Source organism: Lontra canadensis, unplaced genomic scaffold (genome assembly GCF_010015895.1).
Source record: "Lontra canadensis isolate GAN:19392208 unplaced genomic scaffold, GSC_riverotter_1.0 scaffold64, whole genome shotgun sequence".
NCBI classification, from domain to species: Eukaryota; Metazoa; Chordata; class Mammalia; order Carnivora; family Mustelidae; genus Lontra; species Lontra canadensis.
Genome location: NW_022631058.1, coordinates 8,211,623 through 8,238,346, shown reverse-complemented (window position 1 = coordinate 8,238,346; position 26,724 = coordinate 8,211,623). Strand labels below are relative to the sequence as shown.

General features: G+C 39.1%; 1 protein-coding gene across 4 annotated transcripts in view; it reads left to right on the top strand.

The window, feature by feature from the left end:
• The first annotated feature begins 473 nt into the window (after window positions 1-473).
• The window catches only part of GALC (galactosylceramidase), a 55,789-nt gene continuing 29,538 nt past the window's right edge, over window positions 474-26,724 (top strand). For 2 of the 4 annotated variants that reach the window (XM_032878562.1, XM_032878563.1), the window contains exons 1-8: window positions 474-687; window positions 7,486-7,554; window positions 7,795-7,858; window positions 9,618-9,731; window positions 11,691-11,830; window positions 13,808-13,846; window positions 16,332-16,462; window positions 23,886-24,041. In XM_032878562.1, the coding sequence (XP_032734453.1) occupies window positions 493-687; window positions 7,486-7,554; window positions 7,795-7,858; window positions 9,618-9,731; window positions 11,691-11,830; window positions 13,808-13,846; window positions 16,332-16,462; window positions 23,886-24,041 (908 nt within the window). In that variant the 5' untranslated portion in view covers window positions 474-492. Of the gene's footprint in view, window positions 688-732; window positions 914-7,485; window positions 7,555-7,794; window positions 7,859-9,617; window positions 9,732-11,690; window positions 11,831-13,807; window positions 13,847-16,331; window positions 16,463-23,885; window positions 24,042-26,724 lie in introns of those variants that run through there. The other 2 variants (XM_032878560.1, XM_032878561.1) reach the window with 2 other exon arrangements.

Here is a 26,724-nt window from a genome sequence, read left to right as displayed (position 1 = left end):
AGTGTGTAATGCATTTAGTTCAGATTTACTGAGGGCCTGTTACCCTCTATTTCAATCACATGTCCCCTTGTGGCTGCTCTTGTTTTACCTGACACAAAAAGAAACTTAGGCTCAGAAAGCTAAGTGACTCAACCAGGGCCACACCTGAACTGGGACCTCCTTAAGGGATGTAGGCTGGGTGTCGCCCTAAGATGATAAGGGAAATCCAGTTCCCTAGGTGGCCTTGGACATCCACCTCCCCTGCGATAACGCACTCCAGTAGATGAAGTCGAAGAGAAGGAGAGAACTGAGTACACTTGAAGGCCCTATCCCCACAAGGTCAGGACCAGAAAGGGTTCGAGCTCCGGAGTACCACAACACTACTGTGGCCCCGTCGGCGACCTGTGCCCTCACGCAAGATGGCGGCTTTGGCGTCAGCGACCTCCTGCCCTTCTCCATCATGGCGGCGGCCGGACCCGCCTCCCTGGGCGCCAGAGTCATGTGACCCACACAATGGCTGAACGCTTACTCCAGGCTTCCCGGCAACGCCGTGTGAAAGCCATGACGGCCGCCGCGGGTTCGGCGGGCCTCGCAGCGCTACCCCTACTGCTGTGCGCGCTGCTGGTGCCCAGCGGCGCGTACGTGCTGGACGACTCCGACGGGCTGGGCCGGGAGTTCGATGGCATCGGCGCGGTCAGCGGCGGCGGGGTGAGCGGCGGGCGGTGGGATGCGCGGGCGTTCCCAGGGGGGCGCCCCACAAGCCCCCGCGGCGCAGCCCGGCGTTTCGACGCACTCCAGTCGCGGCCCCCCTGTTGGTCGGTGCCCCTCGGCCAGAGATCCGGGCGCCTACAGTGTTGGAAGCGGCGCTTGTTCGTTTTAGATGAACCTATAGAGGCGCTTAGTTTTAATAGAGGAGGATGCGGAGGTCCACCGAGTAAGTGACAGGTGTAGGCAGGGACAAGTCTGGGGTTCGTACTCTCACCCCGGGCGATGGAGCCTGGGCTCTCTTTGCCGCAGAGAGGGCATTCCTGAGGGTCTTTCCAGAAATGGCCAGGGAGCTGGGGAGCATCTCTTCCCAAAATGATGCCCCACTGCGAGTCGGGGAGTCGGAAGCCCTGGACCACTAGTGCAGGGTGCGGTTGGCTAACTTAAGCGGGGCCAGTGCACAATACGTTTTTGTTTGGAGGTGCGACAGGTGCCTCAGGGCCTCTTTAGGAAGGTTAGAGGCCAATCTGGGACTCCCCCCCCCCCCCCGCCCCCGAATGGCAGGCTATGCTAGCATCAACGGGTAGTCTAGGATTGTTTACAGTTGGGAGGCTTTGTTTTTTGGGAGTCCTCAAGGTCCAAAGTGGGGTGGGTTGCCCACCGGAAAGGTCAGTGCCTCTGTGTCTCATTGGTGGCAATTTTTGTGTGCAGAAAGGGGAAAACATTGGGTCAACAGCCAAGGTGGCTCGCCACCTTTATGGTGTATAAGAATCACCCGGCATGCTTGTTAGAATGCACTCCCCATTCTGACTATAGTTCTGGATGGGGGCCTGAGAATCTGCATTTTAACACATAAGTTGATTCTCATACTAAGTAGTGAGAGACCTTTTTCTTTTAAGTAAACTTAATTTTAGAATAGTATAAATTTATTGAAAACTTTCCAAGACAAGACAGAATTTCATACACCCTGCAGCCATTATTCTGTTACCAGCATCCAAACTTTGGTATGGTACATTTGTCACAACCAGTATTGATAGCATGTGAAAATCCACACTTCCTATTTCTTTAGTATTTACCTAATGCCTATTTTCTGTTCCAGGATCCCATCCAGAATACCAATTGCATTTAATTGGTGTGTGTTAGTCCTTTCTTGGCTGTGACAGTTGGGATGAATGAGTTCCTGTTACCCTGATATTCCATAACATTTATGTGTTGGCAGACAGGAGCGCCATTCCAGCCTTGTGTAAAATTGTGTGGGTGGTAGCTGGTAATTGGCTTAGTTTCCTGGTCATATTGACAGGTGACCTCTAGGCCTGGGAGCTTGCTTTAGTAGCATGATTCTTCGTGGTTTTAAAAAAATTTACTTGCTTCTATCATATGCTCTCTGTAACTTTCTTCCTGTCTTTGTTTTATCCCCTTCCATTGTACCCCAGATCACAACTAGAGCTAATTTTATTTGATGTTAAGGCCTAACTCTTGAATGGGTGGTTGGTTGGGTTGAGTCAGATGGAGCTTGTATATTCAGATGCATTTCAGAACTAGCTGGACTGTTTGCTTGCTGAATGGATGTTTTGTGCTGATCTCCACCTACTGATAGCCAGTGTTGTGGCTAGACTGGCCCTTATGATTCTTATTATGATTGTAAGATGTCCTCAGTAATAACCATCAGGAAATGTTGGAAAAAAAAAAAGGTTATTATTCACAGATCCTGGCAAGCACATAGCACACTTGGGGCCATAGAGCAAGGGTGTGGGTTGGGGTGGGGGGAGAGCACAAGAGAGTGGGTGCGGGAGCTCCTGGGGTCCTGTTTTATTGCAGGCTCACTCATTGTTTGGATTTAAAAGTTAAGAGGGGGAATTTAAAGTGCAGTAAGAGACTAACCAAGCTCCCTAAATGGTCAGTTATGGAAATCAATCAAGATCTCTAAAACAAAGAAGGCTAAGGTCGCCCCTCTGGGCAGCCTGTCTCCTTATCCAGGTGTGTGGCTGACAATGTGTTTCTTTGAAAAGGCCACATTTGAAGTAGATGCCTCTTTGATGAGGATGCCCTCAGGCACTTGCCTTACAGAAAAGAAAAAAACTGTCTGGATTTACACTACAGTCTACCTTGATGCTGAGGCACCCCTCAGGTGACCCTGGATAGCTGATGGGTTAAAAGCCAGGGGTAGAGCATGTTGTAACCCAGAAAGTACACATCTAAGTGGGATTATATAGCACTTCTATAATAATTATACAGATAGTAGTCTGAAATCTAGTCTGTAGCCATTGTTACAAGCTTTAAATTTCCTGCCATGAAACCCGGTCCGTGATCCTGGGGCTCAGGAATGTGTTCACAAATTTGGGTAATATTGTGAAATATTTAAACATCTTTGGCCATCTCATGTAAGTAGCAATCAAATAGGCCTTTTTAAGTGTGCTTTCCTGGGGTTTTTTTTTTTTTTTTTTTTTCTCACAAGGAATCTCAGCTTGGACTCAGGACGGGTCAGTCAAGCCAAGGACTTGCCTTTAGACTTCACCTAAAATACCTGTAGATTTGGGTGAATTCTTCTCTCAATACCCCCAAATATCCTGATGTTTTTGGGCTTCCCAAGTGGCCTTCTTAATTACTTGGTAAGGCTGCAGGAACACTTAAAGGCTTAAAAATAGCCATGTTAAATACCTGATGGGAGTTCATTACGATGCATTTGGCAAAGAACTTTGGTTATTTCTGTGACATATAACATTCTAAGATGATAACTAGAATTATAAGTGAGAGAATCATACCAGGACATAGCAGATGTCTAGGAATTTCATGATTTCTGGAACACTTAAATCAATCACATATTCCATATAAATTTAACATAAAGAAGGTTTCTCATTACTTTTTGACAATGCTTTCCATATAGTTCAACATCTCTCTTTTTATAAGGAAAAAGAACAAATCATTTGAGATGTTCCAGGACCCTTGGGAAAAATCTCAAAATTAGTTCAAGGTTTAAAAAGACTTCATTTAGAATTTGATTCTGGGAAATTTGTGAGAAATATCAAAAGGTTTTAAAACACTTGATTACAATGGATCATAGACTGCTGTGAAATATTAGTGATCCATTTAAACTTTAACCAAAGTTACAATTAAAGATTTTATAGGCAAATACAGAAAGCTACATAGTTTATTAAAAAAAAAAAAAAAAGAACTTTAGCTCTTTAAGTAGAGACTTGTTTTCTTAAGTAATCAAAGACATGATAAAGACAACTCGAAACACAGGAAGTTATTTTGATAAAATACAGAATCTTTATTTCCTAGGCAGATTACTTAAAAAGTAAAGAAAGACCTTGCACAGTTTTATCAAGAACTAACCAATAGTCCAAGAAAACTGTCCTTTTAGCAGGTTGAAAGAAAAATTAAGCTAGTTTTCAGAAGTACACTACTTATTAAAGCTTATTAAAAAATCTTTACAATAAATTATTTCATTTTTAGCCAGCTTGTCTACACAAGATAAAATTCTCACTTCTCTTTTTTTTCTTTCTTTCTCCTACTTTCTACATCCATTTAGTTTGTATACTTTAGGACAAAATTACTTTCAATTGTCTTAACAAAAATGCATCTCCATGCCTCATACCTTAACTAAAATACATCTACTTTCCTTGCCTAGAGTTCTCTTATTTATTGCACTTTTAATTACATTATTGTTAGAATTTTTAACTCTTAGAAACCTTAATTTCTAGTGAAACCAGTGAGTAAGCAGTTGTGAGCTATTTACTAGCATTCTGTATACTGAAAAATTTATGAATATATTTCATAATTTCTAGAGGCATATGCCTCTTTATAGAAAAAAAAATAGTAATTTTTCACTATAGCACAGGACATGTTTACTAAGAGACCCAGATATCTTTAGCTTCTCTATTACAAGAAACCAAAAGTAGATAAACTTGTGTTCAGTAATTAGTGTTGCAGTATTTCATATTTGGCAATGTGCTATGTATTTAATGAATTGCCATCATTGAACTTTGTAAAACACTAAGGTTTCAAGTTACCAAAAAGCTCTGGGTAATGTTTTAAGTACACATGCCATAAAACACAATTATTGTTGAAAAGTGGATGCCTTGACCATTGACGCTTAAGTTAAACATTTGCAATACGAAAAGAAAAAAGCCAAACTTTGTGGCTTACGCTAGAATGAATGACCTGGTTTTTAGCTGATCTGACCTGCTTTGTATGTGGGGGTGGGGATGTGGGAGGTGTTGGAATGGGGAGAGACAAACCTTTGCCTTAACCCAACTTACTCTTCTTGATTTTTATGTTTTTGTTTCCTCGTGTTGCAACCTTACTTTTAGGTGCTGGAGCATATTTCAGGGTAATGTAGACTAACGGGTCAATGTGTGTGTTTTTTACTACAGTCATTCTTCTTTTGATTTTTTGTGGTTTAAACCTACAATAGCCAGTATTTCATTAATTGATGACCCATCTGCTCTCACGTCTTTACTTGTGGCATTAAATCCAGTATTTGAACTTGCGGAAAAACGGAAGCCTTCATTATTTTATACTTATTAACTCAGTTTAAGATTATTAAAATGAGAAGAATGTTGCATAACTCAGAGTAGGATACTCTTATCTATTTGATAGTGTCCCGGTGTATAGTGCATTTCTCATCTAAGAAGTTTAATAGATACTGATTGAAGGAAAATGGTTGCAACACTACTTTAGATTTCTGTGTGGAGTCTCTGTACGTAGCAAAGTTTGTGGCAGGGTTGCCGCAAATCTGAAGCGACTGAGGAAACTCAAGCAGCACACGGAAATCAGGGAGAACTCAGCTTTATCGCTGGCGGGCTCAGCGGGATCCTTTCCCAAAGGCTGAGCACCTGACAGGTTTAGGGATGAGTTTTTATGGTTACGGGTGGTGGGTGATGGTAATGGCATGTTTTCGTGGTCTCAGGGCCTATTGGCCTTCTTCATAATCTATACAGATGCATCTCAGGAGAGTGCTAAATCATCCCGGGGGACTTGTTTCTTTCTTTTCTTAACCAAACAGGACGGCCATTGGTCTTTTCTTCTGCTTCAGCAAGAGCAATGGAGAGCAGCGGACAGGAAGGGGCTAGGGCCCCGGGGTCTCTATCTGTGTCAGCAGTAGTGTTTGGAATGTTCTCACTTGCTCTCCCAGTCCGGTGGGGAAGGCAGTGCGGGGCAGTAGTTAAGAACGTGGGTTTAAGAGCAGATTGTCAGGGGTCCATTCTGGGCCCTGCCATTTACTGTACTGCCATGGGCAGGTTACTTAACCTCCCAGTGTCTCCGTTTCTTTTTTGAGGAGACTTTGAAACCTGGTGGGTGCATCGTGAGGACAGATGTAAAGTGTTTAGGATGGCATCTGGCACATGATTATTCTGGTTAGTATCATCCTGTTTCATGGATTGGGAAGGAGGAAGTTACATGAAAAACTTATTTGGGTATAAAATGTCTGCCATTTATTGAGAGCTTACTGTGTGTCATCTCTTGTGAGAAGGCTTCTTACCGAGATGATTGGAAACAGCCTCAGGCCTTTTTCAGGGAGTGTGACTGGTACTTTGTTATTTGATTGTGCATTTCAACATTTGGCTATTGTACTCTGAACTGGCTCTTGCCATTGACTAATGCTTTTGCATTGAGAATGCCCTGGGCTTTGCGATAGTGTAATGATGTGTGTTTGCTTAAAGTTGGCATTTTCTGTGTTACGGATAGGATTGCATAGAGGCAAAATAACCCCCAAACAGCCAAACACACTGTTCTAATGACATAATTCAGGGTTGGAAGCATTGTTTTCCCTTTGATCAGGGCTGGGTTATAGGGCATATACAGTGTTCATTCACTTAAAGAGTGCCTATTTCAATACGTGAGCCTCCACCAGTCTGTAAGCTCTGAGAAGAGTGTGTTTTTACAAACGCGTTGTACAGTGCTTGCCATTTATTGAGTGCTAACTGTGTGCCAGCTGCTGGGCTATGTCCTTTACATACATCTTATTTTCACCTTAGAACAGCTGAAGGAGTTCTAAGGAGTAAGATAGCCTACTTTACAACAGAGTGCCCTTGGTCACATAGCTTGTAACCAGGGTGCAAGCTCCTGACTCAGAGCCTCCTGTATGATGTTGCCTGTGCCATCGCAACCAACAATACCATAAAAGATATTAAATGTTTACTGAATAAGAGAATAAATGGAGATATGAACTTGAGTAAGACACAGTCCTGTCCTCGAGGAACTCAGAGGTGAGACAGAAGTACGACGATGAGGGTGCAGGGTTAGACCAGTTAGAGTAGAAATGTAGACCCGAGGCCAGAGGAGTCCACAGGACTACATCAGATTACTACTACCTACATCAAACTAGTAGGGGGGAGCAGAAGGGGACCTTCCCTGAAAAGGATGCATTGGAGGTGGCCAAATGGGGGTGTGGAATTCATTCCAGCCTGACGAAAGAGAAAAAGTAATTTGATAAGTCTAGATAGAAAGCACAAGAGTGATACCAGCTGAAGTGTCACAGTCAAATAGTTGAGATTTGGGTATAAAACTGACCAATTTGAACTTTATCCTGAAAGCTCTGGGCAGAGGGGAGGTCTTGGCAGGTTTAAACAGAATATTTTCATGGTTGGGTTTGTGTTTTGGGAAGATTAATGTGGCAAGTAGTGTGGAGAATAGAATACAGGGAGGCTGATGGAGGCCCTGGGAAATGACTTTCCACTACTCAACTTTTCCCAAGAACTGTCTAAACATGGGCCTGCGGGGTGGCATGCATCAGCACTATGAAATATGTTCCTGATTGGATTTGTTTTATTCATACTTTTAAAAATTTTTTTTTAGGCAACCTCCCGACTTCTAGTAAATTATCCAGAGCCCTATCGTTCTCAAATATTGGATTATCTCTTTAAGGTAATGAGAAAATAATTATTTAATGGCATCTGTGGTATTTTTGAAACTATGGTGAATTTTAGTGGTAGAATTGATCGCCTTCACAATTCTAGCTTTAAAAAAAACCCAAAAAACCAACAAATTACTTTTGGAATAAGTTGCTATTTATTTGAAATGGGTTTTCGCATCAGTAATTGTCTTAATGTGCTTTGTCCTTCTTGCAGTGAATCACAGTATTAATACTCCTACTTCTTTCCCCAGCCAAACTTCGGTGCCTCTTTGCATATTCTAAAAGTTGAAATAGGTGGTGATGGGCAGACAACAGGTAGGAGATTTGGGAAATGGGATTGATTTCCTTCAACATTTTAATCTATACTTAAACTTAGGAACTGTGAATTAGAATATAAATGATACCAACATTATTGATGTTGATTATTGCTTATAGATTGTTTCTTATTATTCCTTTTTTATCCTATTAAAATACATCATAATACTCATTTTTTCTCATAAAAATAGCATTTGGACTTTAGATTGCTTATTTAGTTGGATTAATCGGTAGTAAACAAACCCACAGTTTTTTCAAAAAACCATATCACTAGACAGAGCATAGAGACAATTATAAGTTTTTATTGAGAAGTTCAAAAAAGAAAATTCTTAATGTGGAAGACATGTAGAATGTTATTATGTTATTAGCTTTAAATAAAATAATGTGGCAAACATATAAGTCATCAGTATTTCAGAGATAGAGCTTTTTTCTCTTTTAAAAACAAAATTATTTTTTTTTAAAGATTTTTAAAATTTATTTATTTGACAGAGAGACAGAGATCACAAGTAGGCAAGAGGCAGGCAGAGAGAGAGGGGGAAGCAGGCTCCCTGCTGGTCAGAGAGCCTGATGCAGGGCTCAATCCCAGGACCCCCTGGGATCATGACCTGATCTGAAGGCAGAGGCTTAACCCATTGAGCCACCTAGGCGCCCCAAAACAAAATTATTTTTTAACCATTAAATTTTTAATCTTCATTGTCACCCTTTTGATTGGCTTTGTGTAGTCCATGTAGTCAATTAATGTACAGGAAGAAGAAAATTCTCTTCGTGATAATGTAGCTTGTTATTTACAGGCCAGATTCCATTAGAGTGAACTTTACAGTATTGTCTGTATACACGTGTTCCTATTGGTGACTTGGGAATAATTTTTGTTAAAGAGATATGGCTGTGTGGTGGTATTAGTGTTTAATTAATACTGAAAGAAAAAAAAAAGAAAAAACAAAAGAAACCTCTGTAACACAAACTTCCTCAAGCTACCATAAGAGGACATGTATTTCCTTGTCCACTCCTTTTATGCAGAATGGGTAATGGCTGGCCTTCTACATTTGCTGAAGTGAAATTAGAGGTAGAGATACAGAAGCGGGTAGTTCTTGTGAATCTGATGTTTATCTCTGAGAAGAAAAGGTCAAGGCCCTTCTCCTTGTGAGACCCTTCCTAACATGGGCAGATGTTTGTGAAATGTGACATTATGAGGACTCATGTCAGCTACCGACCTTGTCACACCACAGAGGTGAGGTAGAATTTTCTTACGGAGGGGAAATACAGATGTCTACTCTTTTTTCTGTCAAAGCTCTTGTTGTCTCGGCAAGCTACAGGCTCAAGTCCTGGGGTGTGAGAATGGGGCTTAGGAGCCTGGAGATTCACGTCAACGACTGAGAAGCCAGAAGTTGAGCTGATCTAACTCAGTGTCAAATGTGGGGATTTGAAAACCCCGGAAAGACCAGACCAAAGCCTGGGAGAAGGTAGTCCTGGGACTTTTCAATTAACGTGAATTGACAACACTTCTCTCAGAGCTGCTTATATAATAGAAAGTTGTGACTTTGTTTTTCAAGACTTTTATGATACTTAGAGTAATGAAAAAATATGAAATAAGATGCTTTGATCATCTATCCTCAAGTTATCTAAGATCATTCTTGCTTGCCCCATGTCAGGATTGGAACCAGAATATGTCTTCTCTGAAATGTGTGTATGTATAGGGGAGAGGGACCCTATGAAACCATTAATGGGTGGTTTCCTTTCTCTTTTGCTCTCTCCCCTGCAGATGGTACTGAACCCTCCCACATGCACTACGCGTTAGATGAGAATTATTTCCGAGGATATGAGTGGTGGTTAATGAAGGAAGCTAAGAAGCGGAACCCTGATATTATACTCATGGGTAAGAAGTGAAGTTTGCCATGCTTTTGCAGTCTGTTTAACTTTCAGCTTCTGAATTCTGTGTATGGAGTCACTGTTAATACTGAAGTACTAATAATGTTGCCAATACTACCATTATCGTACTAACAGCAAAACATGAGTCAGACTTGATCCTTTCTTTGCCCTTAGATACTATGGCTGCTCTATATGTGTAATACCTCTGCAGTGAGGCATTACTCTTCCCATCTACAGAAGCGGTGTAGGCTTAGGTTATGCCACTGACTTAAGGTCAGGTAATTAGTAAATGGCAAAATCAGATATAGAACCTAATTCCATTCTGGTTGTTTTTGCGATGCTAAACTCTTATCCTCAACAAAATTTCTTATTAAAATTTGTAAAAGGGCAATACTATCTAGAAAATTATATATTAGCTACAGTAGTATATACTAACTATTTGTAAAATTATGCATTACATACAGTAGTAGACCCCATTTCTAGAAGAGGTACACATAAAAGTTTGTTTTGAACCTCAGCAACGTGATAGTCACTGTTCTAGGCATTGGGGGTACCAAGCAATCCAGCCCCTAATTCCTGCCCTTGTGGAGCTTAAGTTCTAGTAGCAGGATCATTGGATTTCTCAAATAGGACTACTGTATTTATTTTACAGTTCTTATATATTAATGCACAGACCTGTAAGATGTTGTAAACATACCCAGTGATGGCATACAGTCATCATTTGAAATGAGTTTGATTTTTTGAAACAGGCTTCCATATCCAGTCGGTGTCAGACCAGTGAGATCCATTTTTTAGGGTTTAATTTCAGATTATTTTAAAAATCATTTTCAACAATCGAATTAAAGGACAAGCATAAGTTTTTCTAAATTAAAAAAATGAGGAGTTGGTGTGTTCTTTCAAAATGGTCTTTTGTAAGAGATTCCAGAAATGTTTGGAGCAGTTAAAAAAAAAAAAAAAAGAAGCATTATTGACTTCAGCACCATTGGGCTGCTTTCAAGGTCAGTTCTCATTTAAATGTAGAAAATCTGGCATGCTGAACCATGTTCTAACAAAGACTTACACATGCTGGGCCTTTTGAATGTATTTGGCATTTCATTGTTCTAAAATGTTCCAGTATTTTAGTGTCACATTTCTTATGGAATATACATACACTGAGGCATTCCTCCTGAGTTTAGAAAAATAAGTATTTTGTTCTTTTGTTCATTTTGGTTTTTTTCAGTGGTGTACTAAATTGGTGATATAAATAGTTGTGGAACTTAACTGTTGAGCTTATTTTGATATGTTAGTAACAGGATTTAGAATTGTAATTAGTGCTTCTTGACTATTCTCATTTTCTTAAAAATAATAATTAAGGTGTTGGAAGAATGTGGGTTATTTCGTCTAAATCATACCACAAAGGCATACTTTCCTATTGAGTCTTTGGCATTTATACTGATACGATGACAACCTAGTTTTGCTGAATTTGATTATCTGACTAATTAGTATTTTAAGGAGGCTTAAGTTTTTAGAAGTTGTACTAATGAATGAGGAATTTGTATTATACTTAACCTGTAGGAATGGTTAGGCATAAGCCTAACCTCGGATTTGACTTCAGAGGAAAGAAATGGAATATTAAATATCCCTATTGTAGGCGGTGGGCATGTTAAATTAAATTGTATGTTACATTTCTTTCTACTGGTAAGTATCTTTGAGAAAGTGTTTTTATTTCTTTTTCTTGAAAGAGCATTTGGAGTTAAGGAAGCAATTCTAGGGATCAGTAAAGAGTTGCTGAGTTCATAAACTGGAAGGGATTTTGAGAATTTGTGCACAGTGTATAATCTTTGAGAAGATCTGTATTAAAAAAAAAAAAAAAAAGATCTGTGTTGGCTTTTTGCTTAACCTGTGTTTTTCTAGGTTTCTTTTGCTTTGTTTCTAGTGGGGCCAGCACGGGTATGCCCACTCTACCTTTACCTTTTCCTGTCTGCAGGGTTGCCATGGTCGTTCCCCGGATGGCTGGGAAAACATTACAACTGGCCTTATGTAAATCTTCAGCTGACTGCGTACTATGTCATGACCTGGATTGTGGGTGCCAAGCATTATCATGATTTAGATATTGATTACATTGGGGTTAGTAATGTATTTAAAACTCGATTAACTTTTGAACATTTATTTGTAATTTTTTAAAGTAATTTGATTCTGTGGCATTTTTTGACTGACCATTTTGTGTCACGAGACTAATTTATTTTATTGGCATCTGATAATGAATTAACTACATGTGACCTTTTATTTCTTCTCTTTGCCCATCTAAATTTTGACCCCTTTTGAAAACTACTAAGTATATAATACCTTCTCTGAACTACCTTTCTTTTTTATTTTTAATTTTGATTTTGATATCACCCCAGCTCCGTTCTCCTTCTTAAAACGCTTTCCCTAGTTTCTCTAGTCATACAAAAATACTATATTTACCATACAGTTTAATGATTAATCTCATTTTGTTGAATCTTTTATTGTCCTAAACCAGGGGGTGGCAAACTTTTTCTTAGTGTGTTAAAGAGTAAATATTTTAGGTTTTGTGGGTCAAAAGGCAGTATTAAGGCTATTATGTAGGTAATTATACAGCCATTTAAAATGTAACCATTTAAAACTGTAAAAACCACTTTTAGCTCTCAGGTTGTAAAAAATACAAATGGTGGGTGGGCTGGATTTGGCAGGCTGGCTAAAATCTGCCTACCCTTATCTTAAACTGTTATTTAACACCTTTTAATGATTGAAAAAATGTAGAAATAACATCTTTCCAACTGGTCTGTTGGCAGGCTGGAGGCATGGTACCTCACAGAGCCTCACATATACACACAGTGGTCTCCATACTTGTTTGCATATTAATACATCATCTGTTAAAACTGATTTTAAAAGCATTCATGCAATTGGCAAGCAATTATTGAGCTCCTGCTATGTTTCAGGCACTGTGACTATTATGTTATAGGGATACTAAGATGAGTAAACCCTTAAGGAGGTTAGTGAGAGGTAGAAACTGGGACAGATAAACTGTAATATCACAGGAGGAGAGAGAACATGAGGATGGGCTAAGGGCTGTAGGGAGCCAGAAGCAAGAATATACTTGTTTTTTGTTATCTTTCTCCAAATTATAATTGAAAATTAGTTTGAGAACTTTCAAATGTCAGGGTATTTTTAACCTGTAGTGAAACTAAATGTAGGTTTAGATCTAAATAACATTTTATTTTATGGTGAAGTTACACTTAGAAAATATTTCTGGTAAAGAATGGGTAATTCACATCTCTTTTAGACTCATAGGCTGTGGTGAGGAGCTTCTTTCATAAGAAGTAGTTCACTGTATCGTAAGAGTAAAATGAGTTATATAGAGTGCCTAGACTCAAGGCCGTTTCTGTTATTAACAGTTTTTTTAGCCCCAAACTGAATGTCATGGAAATTCTTTTTCAGTTCTAAAACTTCGTTCCCCCTGATTCTAAACCAACGAGAGCTAGGCATCTTCCTTTTATCTATCCTTGTTAAGAATTTGCCTTTGTGATGTAGCACATCATATGGGCTAAAAAAAAAAAAAATCACTTCTACAGTGTACTTATTAATACCTGGGTTTAGGTGTGCTGGTAAGATCTTGTAAGAATTATTACAACATTCCCTGTGTCTGCTAGGTCTCCAGTGGCTAATAAGAGTCCCTGCACACATTACACTGGCAATGTTTGTTGAATGATTGAATGGGTATTCCCGTTTTAGAAATCCTTGGAATGGGGCGCGTGGATGACTCAGTTAGTTAAGCCTCCAGCTCTTGATTTCAGCTCATATGATCTCAGGGCCCTGGGATTGAGCCCCATGTCAGGCTCCATGCTTAGCAGGGAGTCTGCCTGAGGATTTCTCTCCCTCCCCTCTTCCTCTGCTTGCCCTCTCTCTCTCTCTCTCAAAGAAATAAAGATAAAAAAAAAAAAAAAAAAAAAAAAAGAAATCACCAGAATAAGTGACTACTTAAAAATATGCACCAAATATTCAGGGTTTTAAAAGATAATATTTTAATTTTAACTTTCTGACCTTTAACTTTCAATTCAGACTGTTTGACTTTCTGTTTTGCAGATCTGGAATGAGAGGTCATTTGACATCAATTATATCAAGGTCTGTACAACTATAAAATCTTTTTATCTTAAAGTTATTGGTAAATAATTCTCTATGGTTCCATGGAAATTAGTAGAAACACTGTTTTTTACAGCATAGATATTTGTTTTGCTAGTTGTGATATAAAATTCAAGCAAAAGCTTAATCATATTTAAATTCCTGATTAAAGCATAGATAATTCCTTGTGAACCCCAAATTTCCTTTGTCTGAAGACTTGTGTTGAATTTTCCTATTTTAAAATTTATTATTTGTGGAATTATGATAATCATTATAAAAACAATGCATCATGGTAGACTTTTAGGACTTAAAGAAATGTAGCTTTTTTTTTTCATTGTCAACTGAGAAAAGGAGGCAAACCTGAAAAAGAACAAAGACCTTTATTTGGGGTGTCGGAATTGCAACTTAGGGAGCACAGATTCTGGAGTAACCAAAAGAGTGTCCTGCCCTGGTGGGGTGGGCAAGAGGTTTTTATGACAAAGAAGGAAGAGGTAATTCCATGATGTAGATAAAGAAGAGAAAACACTACTAATTTGGGGCTGACTGGTTGAGCCATTTCTGGTAACTCTCTCATCGATTATTTTATTGGTGCTCTCACAAACAAAACTGTCGCTGGAATGTATTAATTAACTTTATTGTCCTCATATGTTCTGAATGCCAGTTTTTCTGTTGGAATGTTATGAGCAATTGCCTGTAACACTCTTGCCACTTCTGGCCCAGGTCAAGAGTTCATCTCTCAGGAAGGAAGTCTCTTCTGGCCAGAAATTTTTATACAGTTCCACATCTTACATCAAAATTTCTCATATATAGTCTCATGGTTATTTTCTTTGGAATGCTTGATGCATTGGAATGTTCCATATGTTTCTCTCTGTGATTAGCAAATAGGTAGCAAATCGGTAACATTTGCCAAGTGTGTTTTTTAGGGTCGCTTTTCCTAGTTATTTATCTCCATTTCATTCTTACTAGCTTCTTTATTAGGTAATTACTATTATTGCTGTTTTTCAGGAAAGGAAAAACTGAGAATAATAATTCCTCTGTCACTGGGAAACTAATGCCAGTTTAACTTTTCAGGTGGAGGTAGTCTCTGGTTTGCTTTCCAGTTCTTTTTGTCTTGTGTTTGCTCCAAAAAAACATGGTTTTGTGGTTATATTTTGTTTGGGTTTTAAAAAAAAATTTCTTTTTTTAAGTGTGTTGTGTTTAAGCAGGTAATATCCACTAAATTTCTTTCAATTTATTTATTCATTTATTCCATCAGCAAGCATTGACTCAACACTGGGGGGGTGTCGGGCATTCTGCACATGCTTACAAGACAAGGGCACAAAATACTGTTGCTGCCCAAAAGGAGTTCACATTTGAGGGCTATAGTCCTGGGTGGGCAATGAAAATTCAGCCATAATTTCTCTAGCAGAATAATGCCCATGCAGGGTTGTCAGAAGGTGCAGGGTTGTCAGAAGGTACAGGGTGGACATTGACGCTTCTGCCTAGGCGGATTAGGGAATGCTGTTAGAGAAGGTGCCGTGTGGTTGGAATCTTCAAGGTGGTATGCATAGGAACTCCCCTGGTTGCTAGGGCAGGGGCAGGATGCCGCCAAGAAATGATGATTGAGAGTAAAGGGATTTGGGGGAAGAGCTAGGGTGAAAGAGTAGACATGCGGGAACTCTGAGGCTCGTGTAGGCTTCGGTGATCGCCAGGGGACCGGCACGCTTTAATCTGGAGCTGTGAAGTTCGATGGGGTGGCTTGCAGCCAGGTCTGTGTAAGTCAGGGTCACCTCCAGGCTGCAGGCATTATCAGTGAAGTGAGATGTGGTGGAGGAGGCATTGTGGGGCTGTGGGAGGTGGGGCAGTGGAGCTGGGATAAGATGGAAGCACAGGGTTGTTCCTGCAAAGTCGTGACTTCTGTGAGCGCAGGGTAATGAGAGCATCAAGAGCCCAGGGTGGAAGCCACGTTCCTGCTTGTGTTCTGTGTGACCCCGGAGTTGGGGGCGGCTTCATGACAGGGTCCCAATAGTGAAGGTGGGGATCTTTTTTATCTACCCAGGTTTGACGTTTCACAGCCTGTGTTTCTCCTCGTGATTATACATGTGCTTCTCTAGTTCATTTCATTTGAAGGAAGCATTGGAAACAGTAGAATCTGGTTTCCTTTTTCTTTTAAACTAGTGATCTGCATATATATGGTGGCGGTTTACTTCTTTTTTTTTTTTTTTTTGCTATTATGACTGTTGTTGATTCCATTAAAGTCAGAGGGAGAATTCCTCTAAAGCATTTTTACCTCTTGTGTTTTTTTTTTCTTTTTATATTCCCATGAAGTAGGTTATCTTAATGATAATGCTTTATATTTTCCATAGGAGGCACGTTTCTACTGAGAAATAATATTGATACTATTATCCAGGATGCTGATTTTCCAAGGTACTTCAGCTATTGTGGTTGTAATTCAACAGCTGGAAACTCATTTGTAAACTTCCCTGCGTTCTCTTTCTCTCTCCGAAAGGTGTTAAGAAGAATGCTAAACTATCAAGGTCTCCATCGAGTGAAAATCATAGCGAGCGACAATCTCTGGGAGCCCATTTCTGCTTCTATGTTGCTCGACTCTGAGCTCCTGGAGGTGATTGATGTTATAGGGTAAGGAAGGTTTTGCTTTGAAAGCTTACCCGTTTCTGATTGCTTGCTTTCAATACTTGACTGTACCTTTGTTTTTGCTTTTCCTTCCTGCTTGATTACGTTTTCAGAGGGAGCTTTCTTGTATTTACTTAACTAAAACACCCATCACTGGTGTTTCATTCCTTTCCCTTTGAAATGTATGCACGGTTGGCCCTTGAACAGCACAGGTATGAACTGAGCCAGTCCACTGATGTGTGGAATTTTTACATTACTATAAATATATTTTCTCTTTCTTATGATTTTCTTAATAACATTTTCTTTTCTCTAGCTTCCTTTACTGTAAGGATACAGTATGTAACACATAGAACATACAAAACATGTGTTAATCAACTATTAATGTTATTGGTCTTCTGGTCAACAGGCCATTAGTAATTACATTTTTGGGAGGCCAAGATCATATCTGGATTTTCAGATGCACATAGTTGGGGGGGTCATGCACATTATTCGAGGGTCACCTGTAGTTTGAGATCTTTCTATGACAATGGAATGTATTGGTACTTTTCAAGAAATGTGTTAACATTTGGAGTAATGAAACATGGCTTTGTTTCAATTAAGGGACAGAGTAGTATTTAAATTTTAGAAATTACAAAAGACAGACTTCCCGTGTTGGGCGTTCTTCCATGGATGAACACTTCATGTAAATGGCGTGGCTGATCACCGGCCATGGCTCTTGTCATGTTTCCTTAGCAGGCTGGCTTTGACCCTGCTCTTTAGTCTAGTTTTGCCAGTCAGTCCTTTGGGCCTTGGCCTTCCTGAGTTCTAGTAATTTTTTTCTGTCTTTTAAAATTTTTTTCCAGTTTTATTGAGAAATAATTGACATACATCACTGTATAACTTTAAGGTATAGGGCATAATGATTTGATTTACATATATGTGAGATAATTACCATGATAGGTTTAGTTAACATCCATCATATCATATAGATACAGTCAAAAGAAAAGGAAAGATGATTTCTCTTTATGATGAGAGCTCCCAGGACCTACTTTCTTAACAACTTTACTATTTGTCCCACAGCATTTTTCATTATAGGCCTCATGCCGTGTAGTACATCTCTAGTACTTATTTATCTTATAACTGGAATTTTGTGCCTTTTGACCATCTTCCTCCAATTTTCTCTTCTTCTACCCCTCACCTACCAGTATTTTTTTAAGTGAATTTGAATTTTGTCTGTTGTGATGATGTACATAAACATTTGAAAAATAGAATACAATATGTATGGAATGCACTCTTCATTCACTATGAAGACTGCTTGATCTACATGTCCCTATTTTTTTTTAATGAAGTATTTTGAATGTATATGACATAGGCAGAATAATATAATGAATCTCCTGGTTCCTGTAACTCAGCCTCCATAACTGTGACCCCATGGCTAGTTCTCCATCCATATCCTGTCCATTCTGTTACCTGAAACTAGGTTTGCATCTTTTGATGTGTGTGGAACCAAAAGACACACCAAGCCAAAGGATAAAAAAAGAAGGGTTTTACTTGCAACAAGTAAAGGAGAATACCAGGAATGTTTCCAAAGCAGGGTCTCCTTGAACAACAAAATTGAGGAAGTTTTAGGTGATGGGGCTTATTCAGTGGGGCATTCAGCATGTAGTAGGGGCAGAAGTCATCTTAAAGTGACAGAGCCCAAGTCATGAGGGTCAGCATCATCAGTTCCTGGTATCTGAGCACTCAAAATGGTCCAGATCCTGCGAAGATAGCTCAAGAATGTGCGTCAGGTCAGTCTTTATTTTTAAACCAGCACTGGAAGATTTACCACTGATTTATTGTTCCTGATATGATTAGGTTATCTCCTGGCCTGATAGTGGCTGTTTGTGCTTACATTTTATGGTTCCTTGAAATTGTTATCTACCGGGATCTGTTGCTCTGCAATTTCAATATATCTCAGGAAGTTCTGCAAGAAATGTGCTTTGGGCAAGTAGTGCTAGTCAGGCATAGATGGCAAGATGGCTGGGGGCCCAAGATGACTTTTCTCATGGCAAGAAAGCTTGTCTTTCTGTTTCTGGGGGCGCCTAGCTCTTTCTGCTTACAGTTTCTCTTCTTCCTCCCGCATTATTCTAAAGCAAATCCCACACATTACGTTATTTCTTTCGTAAAAATTTTACCATGCATCTTTAAAGATTTCTTTTTTTTTTTACCATAAATGATAACAATATTACATCCAAAAATGTAACCGTTTCTTGATATTATCAAGTATTTGTTCCTGTTATTTTATAGCTTTAATTGAATCTGGATCCAATTTAGTTTCATACATTGTGATTGGTTGATGTTTAAGTCTCTTCTGATTTTCTCGATTCCTGCCCCATCTTTTTTTTTTTTTTAAGATTTTATTTATTTATTTGACAAAGAAAGTACAAGCAGGGGGAGCGGCAGGGAGAGGGAGAAGCAGGCTCCCTGCTTAGCAGAGACCCCAGTATAGGGCTCAATCCCAGAATCCTGGGATCATGACCAGAGCTGAAGGCAGAGGCTTTAACCCACTGAGTCACCCAGGTGCCCCAAGATTTACTTAAATCTTAATTTAAGTAATTATCCTGCTCCATTGCTTTGGTTTTCCTTTTAGAATACCCAGTAATGCATTTTGGATCTTGTTTGCATATTACCTTTACTCTCTGTTTCTCTCAAACCATTGTTATCTCTTTATTTCTGTTTGATTCTCTATAATTTTATCCTTGCTATCCTCTATTTTCCTTATTGTGTTTTCCACAAGGTCTATTCTATCTTGTGTTTCTTTTTCCTTTCTTCATTTCTAAAATGTGTTTTTTATAATAATTCTAGAATTCTCTCATTTTAGTTTCCTATACCTCTGTTGTCTAACAATCATCTCCTTAACAAAGGATAACATACATATATACACATACCAACATACATATATAAAAGTATATAAATCATAAGAATATGGCATAATGAATTGTCACAAAGTGAACATAACTGCATCACCACCACCCAGGTCAAGAAATAGAAAATTATCAGTATCTGAGCAACTCTTCCCTTGGAAAGCTTTCTAATCATTGGCCTCTCCTCTGGTCCCAAAGGCAACTACTAATTTTAGCCCTAACACTGTAGACTAATTTTCTCTGTTTAAAAATTTATTTAGAGGGCATGTGATGTGATGAGAACTGGCTGTTATATGCAACTGATGAACTACTGAGCTCTACATCTGAAAGTAATGATGTACTATATGTTGGCTAATTGATTTTATTTTATTTATTTATTTTTTATTATGTTATGTTAGTCACCATATAGTATGTCATTAGTTTTTGACATAGTGTTCCATGATTCATTGTTTTTCTATACACCCAGTGCTCCACGCAATACGTGTCCTCCTTAATACCTATCACTGGCGTAACTCTTCCCCCCACTCTCCTCCCTTCTAAAACCCTCAGTTTGTTTCTTGGAGTCCATAGCCTCTCATGGTTCGTCTTTCCCTCTGATTTCCCCCCTTCATTTTTCCCTTCCTTCTCCTAATGTCCTTCGTGCTATTCCTATGTTCCCCAAAGAAGTGAAACCATGTGATAATTAACTTTCTCTGCTTGCCTTATTTCACTTAGCATATTTTCCTCCAATCTCGACCATGTTGATGCAAAAGTTAGGTATTCATCCTTTCTGATGGCTGAATAATATTCCATTGTATATATGGACCACATCTTTATCCATTCATCTGTTGAAAGACATCTTGGCTCCTTCCACACTTTGGCTTTTGTGGACATTGCTGCTATGAATGTTGGGGTGCATGTGGCCCTTCTTTTCACTGCATCTGTATCTTTGGGATAAATACCTAGTGGTGCAATTGCTGGGTCATAGAGTAGCTCTATTTTTAACTTTTTGAGGAGCCCCCACACTGTTTTCCAAAGTGGAAAAACTGTGCCAACTTGCATCCCCACCAGCAGTATAAGAGAGTTCCCCTTTCTCCACAACCTCTCCAACATTTGTTGTTTCTTGTCTTGTCAATTTTTGCCATTCTGCTGGTCTAAGGTGGTATCTCAATATGGTTTTGATTTGAATTTCTCTGATGGCTAATGATGATGAGCGGTTTTTCATGTGTCTGTTTAGCCAATTGATTTTATTTTTTAATTTAAAATTTAAAAAAAGATTTTATGTATATATTTGACAGAGAGAGTGACAAGAGAGAGGGAACACAAGCAGGGAGAGTGTGAGAGGGAAAAGTGTGCTTCCCGATGGGCAGGGAGCCCAGTATGGGGCTCTATCCCAGACCCGAGCAAAGGCAGGTGCTTAACGACTGAGCCACGCAGGCATCCTTGGCTAATTGATTTGAAGTAAAAAAAAATTTATTTATATGGCATCATAGAGGGACACCTGGGTGGCTCAGTCAGTTGAGCATCTGCCTTCAACTCAGGTCATGATCCCAGGGTCCTGGGATGGAGCCCTGGATCAGGCTCCCTGCTCAGTGGGGAGTCGGCTTCTCCCTCTCCCTGCTGGCTTGTGCTCTCTCTCACTCATTCTCTTTCAAATAAATAAATAAAATCTTAAAAGAAAATGGCATCATTGAGTATCTATTATTTTGGTCAACATTGTATTCTTGAGATTAACTCTTATTGCCGGGTATAGATATGATTCCTTTTAATTCCTGTTTTGCATTCAGTTGTAGGAATAAGTCACAATTTATCCATCTGTTCTTTGTTAGTGGTCATTTGGATCGTTTCCGAAGTCAGGTTATTGTGGAATAATAAGATTTTGTTCAGGAGTTCGTCATTCTCTGGCTGCCCCCTCCCTAGGAAGTGTAGATCTCCTTGCCATCTTCACATTGTACTTGGCCCAACTGCGGAAGCTCCTGTTTTGTAGTCGTAGTGCCTTCTGGGGTCTGCTCCTTCTGGGTCCGATTCTCCTTATTGCCTAACTGTTGTCTCTCCCTAACCCTGAGTATGCCTGTCTTCATCAATGTGGACTTTGGTCAGGCAGCTTATCCTACCCATGAGGCTCTACCATTCCCGATAGGATTGTTGGCTATGTATTTCTGAAACCGTAAAGAGTTTAGACCTGTATGGTCTAATTTGGTAAGCCACTAGCCACAGTTAGCTAAGGGGCACTTGAAACGTGGCTAGTCTGAATTTAGGTGTGTGGTAATTGTAAAGTAGACACTGGCTTTTAAAGATTTGATATTTTAAAAATGTTAAATGTTATTAGTTTTTTATGTTGACTACATGATGAATGATAATATTTTGGATACGTTGGGTTAAACAAAGTATATCAGGAAAATTTCCCTTTTGCTTTGTTTAAATGCAGCTGCTACAAAATTTAAAATTACACACGTGTTGCTCACCTCATATTTCTGTTGGTTTAAACTGTCAACAGTATTGTACTTGGATCTCTTAGTTATCTGGAACTTTAAGAGAGATACTTTTTTAGATTATAAAAATAATTCATGACTATAGAAAATTTGGAAAAGTTAGAAACCTTGTAAAGATAGAACTTACTCAGAATCCTAAAATCTGGAGATCATTAGTAACACAATAGCATATTACTTTCCAGGCTTTCACTTTATTTCCCTTTTTTTTTTTCTTTTTAAGATTTATTAATTTGTTTTAGAGAGAGAGTGAGAGCGAGCACGGCAAGGCGGGGCGGAGGGAGAGGGAGAGAGTCTCAAGCCAACTCTGAACTCAGTGTAGAGCCCTCTGTGGGGCTCAATCCCACAACCCTGAGATAGAGATCATAACCTGGGCTGAAACCAAGAGTTGACACTTAACTGACTGCGCCACCCAGGTGCCCCCAGGCTTTTACTTTTTTCTGCAAGTATATTTGACCAGAGATAGACCCAGCATACATTTGGCTGAGTAACACTGGGATGAATCTTAATACCAGTATGTGACTGAATATCATGATCATAGAATGAAGTTCTAGGATATTTGGTTCTGAGATACTTCAGCTTCATTCTTGTGAAACTAAAATGTAAAAATTTGTTAAAATTGTTACGAAGATTGGGAACAGACTTCACGCGTTGGGCATTGCAGTCTCAGAATAATAATTTCCTAACCTTGTTAGGTGCTAGCCTACCCTTGAGGTCTCTGTAGGGAGTGTGTATTTACACTGCTGAATCAGATGCCTGTTTTCAGTGGAGTTCGCTGATGTGGCCACATCTTGCTGTTGCCTAATTTTTCTCGAATCCTTCTTCTTATGTCCTTTCTTGTTTGTTTCATGTTCTTTTCTTCCTCATGAAATCCTGAAATGCCAAATTGATACTGTGCCCTAATTCATCTTCATGAGGTAGAATGAATTCCCAAATGGGAGTTTTTCTTGTAAGATTCATGACCTAAATGGAATTAAATAACTGCAAACCAAAACAGGTCTTCATTTCTTTAATGTAATGAATACTGTGACACCAAACTACAAAGTTTAGAATTACGATTTAATCCTGTCCCCATTATTCTGCTTGTATTATTAAATTTTCTGTAAATAATTGTTGTCCTAGAAAGTATACACTCATGTGCCTAAAGTCACTTAGCTGATGTGCTCTTGTTCTTCTGTCAACTGGCCATCATTTTCTATTTCTATTTCTACTTGAAATTTCTTAATTGTTTTTATTCAGTAATCAGTAACTTCCAAAATCATCATTAAGGCAGTTTTTACTCAGAATAATAAATACACATTTATACTTTGACTGACTTTTCTTAAATAATGGAATAAGGGAGGGGTTCTCATCCTCTGTACTTTTGATATTTTCCCTGGGTAGTTCTTTGTTGTGAGGACCTGCCCTGTGTACTGTAGGATGGCAGTAGCAAATCGTGTTTGGCCCTCCCTTCTCCACCAGCAGAATCACCAGGGTTAAGAACCACCACTGCTTTGGGGTGATAGTTTGTAGCTTACCCAAGGTAGTGTCTTCTTTTTATTCAAGAAATAACTCTCTGGGCTTTGGTTGTTCTTGACTTCTTGTTTTTGCCTGGGAAAATACCAGGCTGTTTTTCTCTCTCTCTACTCAGGGGTAGGTATACAATAGTCTCATTAGTCTTATTTTTGGCTTCCTTCATACTCCTTTCTTCTGTTCTGAGCTCTCTACTTCCCCTGGGAAGTCTGAATACTCTCTCCATCTGATTCATCTCTTGGAGTGTTCTAGGCTGTGACCTCCTCTGCTGTCTCTGTCTGTCAGCGGGTTTCCATCCATTTTATGGTTTCTAGAAACAGAAATCTCTCATCCACTAGTGATCTTCCTTCCTATTCTGTGTGTGAGTATAGGCTTATCACATTTTAAGGGCATCCGGAGACAAAAGAATGGGAAGCAGAAGCTTCTAGTCGGTGTGACCTCTACCCACAAGCTGCCCATTGTTTTAAAATAGAAAACAGTGGTGAGGACGTGTTTTTATTCATTCAACAAATAGATATAAGTGGCATGTTCTGCCTTTTCCCATTTCCATGCTTTCTTTTCTAGAGCTCATTATCCTGGGACCCACACAGTAAAGGATGCGAAGTTGACTAAGAAGAAGCTTTGGTCTTCTGAAGATTTTAGCACCTTAAATAATGATGTGGGTGCAGGCTGCTTGGGCCGCATATTGAATCAGAATTATATCAATGGCTACATGACTGCGTAAGTTATTGAAAACTTTTAAAGGTTTTTATTATGAAAAATTTCAAAAACACAGTAAGTAGAAAAAAGTACAATAGGCTCCCATATTCTCACAACCTAGATTCAACGATTGTAAATATTTTGGTTTATTAGCTTTATCTGTGCCTCTATCTATACCTAAGGTTATCTGTTTTTTTATATTTGAATATTGTCTGTATTGAATAAAGTCAGGCTTATTGAGATACAATTTATAGTAAAATTTATGGAGTTCTATGATTTTTGAAGTTATGTATATCTTCTAATGAACAATTATAAATTATAGATGTCATAACCCTTCGCCCCTAAAGATTTTAGCATGTGGTCCCAAAACATCAAGGATATTCTCCTACATGATCACTATATCATTTTGATACATAAGAGCATAAGAGCACTTTAAAAAATATCTGCTACTTAGTGTATGTTAAAATTTTCCCAATTATTCCTCAAGGTATCATCTATAGCCTTTTTAAAAAAACAACTAAGAGCCAACCAAGCTTGCATTGCATTTAGATGCCATGCCCTACAAGCTCTTTAAATCTAGAATGGTTTCCTTCCTTCCCTAATTTTATTTTTAAGAATTTATTTATTTGAGAGGGAGCGAGAGAGCATGAGTGGGGGCAGTGCACATAGGAAGACGGAGAAGCAGACTCCCTCCACACTGAGCAGGGAGCCTGACTGACATGGTGCTCTATCCCAGGTCCCTGGGATCTTGACCTGAGCCAAAGGCAGAAGCTTAACTGACTGAGCCACCCAGGTACCCCTCTTTCCTTCCCTATTTTTTATGACTGCGACCTTTTGAAAAGACCAGGCAAGTGGTCTTATGGACTATCCACTTCCCAATCTGCCTGACTGATTCCTCATAGAATCACTTAATTTGTATAACTATCTCTTAAGAGAGAACACAATGTTTTTTTTTGGTGGGGGGGAGAGAGGAAGCATCGCACATGCATGCTTACGGGGCAGGGAGGTGAGAGAGAGAGGGTAAAGAGAGAATTTTAAGCAGGCTCCATGCTCACAACCCTGAGATCCTAGGGCTTGCTGTCACAACCCTGAAATCATGACCTGAGTCAAAATCAAGAGTCTGATGCTTAACCCACTGAGCCACCCCAGCGCCCCAGAATACAGCTCTTTTTATTTCTCAGGGTAACATTTCTTAAATGCTGTAAGAAGCATTAACTGTAATTAGAGTCAAATTTGCTGTCTAAAACAATAATTAGAACAAAAGTAAGCCAGTACATATTTTTGTGATGTTAATGTGAGCTGATATGTTCTTTTTACAGCCTTTGTTCTTTTTCTTCCCTTTTTAAAAGAAAAGATGCTTATCACGAAGAGTTTGGTTCTAATAACTTAATTTGGTATTAAGAGTAATGCACGCTCATGACAGAGAATTTAGTAACTGCATATAAGTACAAAGAAGGAAACAAAAATCACCCATATTTTTGCCATCTAGAGGTAACCATCCTTAAAAATGTTGGTGTATGTCCTCCCATTTATATTTATATGTATGAAATTTTAATATAGAATTAAGACCATACTGTATGTTTAGTATTAAGCTGCTTTTCATTTAAAAAGGCATTATGACCTTTTTTCCCATATTTGAGTGTACTTCTATTTCATCATTTTTAATGCTTATGTATATTCTGTTACATAGAACATGGTTTCCCAAACTTGCCTTGTCTCGAGAAGCGCCTGATGCCAAGGTGCCTTGGCAGGTGCCTAGGTGTGCTGACTCATAATCTCCCCAGAAGGCTTTGGAGACTCTGCTGGTGTCATCAGTGCCCCAGCCAATTCTGATGCCCCACAAGTTTGGGAAGCACTGGTGTAGAAAATGTCTTATACCTCACTGAATGGTCTTCTCTTCCAGAAACGGAAGTTGTTTCTATTTTAAGTTGACAGCTTTGTACACACTGAAATGATCAATTGTATACAGATATCTTTGTACACATCTAAAATTATTTCCTTAGGGTATATTCTTAGAAAGGGAATAAATATCTGGGTCGGAGGTATATAGATTTTAAAGACTTTTGTGTATATAATAAAATGCTCGTCAGGTAGTTTTTGGTTTATGTATCTATCACTAGTCAGAGAAGATACTATGCATCCTGTAATCCAGGGGTAAAATCATGAGAACTCTTAGTTTTTGCTGGTAGTAAGGATTTTTGAAAATTGGAGCTATTATTTCTACTTTGTGTTGACAGAATTAGAAGGCTTTGATTTCCTAAAAAAGTCATTTTATGATGGGTGAGGACTTGGTAAGAAAAAAGGGAAATTCTGAGGGTAAGCTCTGGGTTTCTTGTTGTTAATGGTATTTTTGTTGTTGTTTCATTTTGTTATTTTTTAAAATTTTATTTATTTATTTATTTAGTTTTTGAGCTGTGAGAAACCCAGCAGTACCAGGAGCCAGAGCTTCCCTTTTCCCCCTGGATTTTCCTGAAAACCACGGAGTCACTATTTCAGGGTTCAGTACCAGCTATAGAATTCCGAAAGAGTGGGCCAAAATGCAGACGAGCAAGCTGACCCATCTTGTAGATGAGACCGAATCATCGCAGTATTAGACCTCAGACTTTGTTCTAGACACTTTACAGGCATTAATACAGTGACTCCTCACAGTGATCACGTGAGCTAGATATGGTTATTATCCCCATTTTACAGACGATGCAACTGA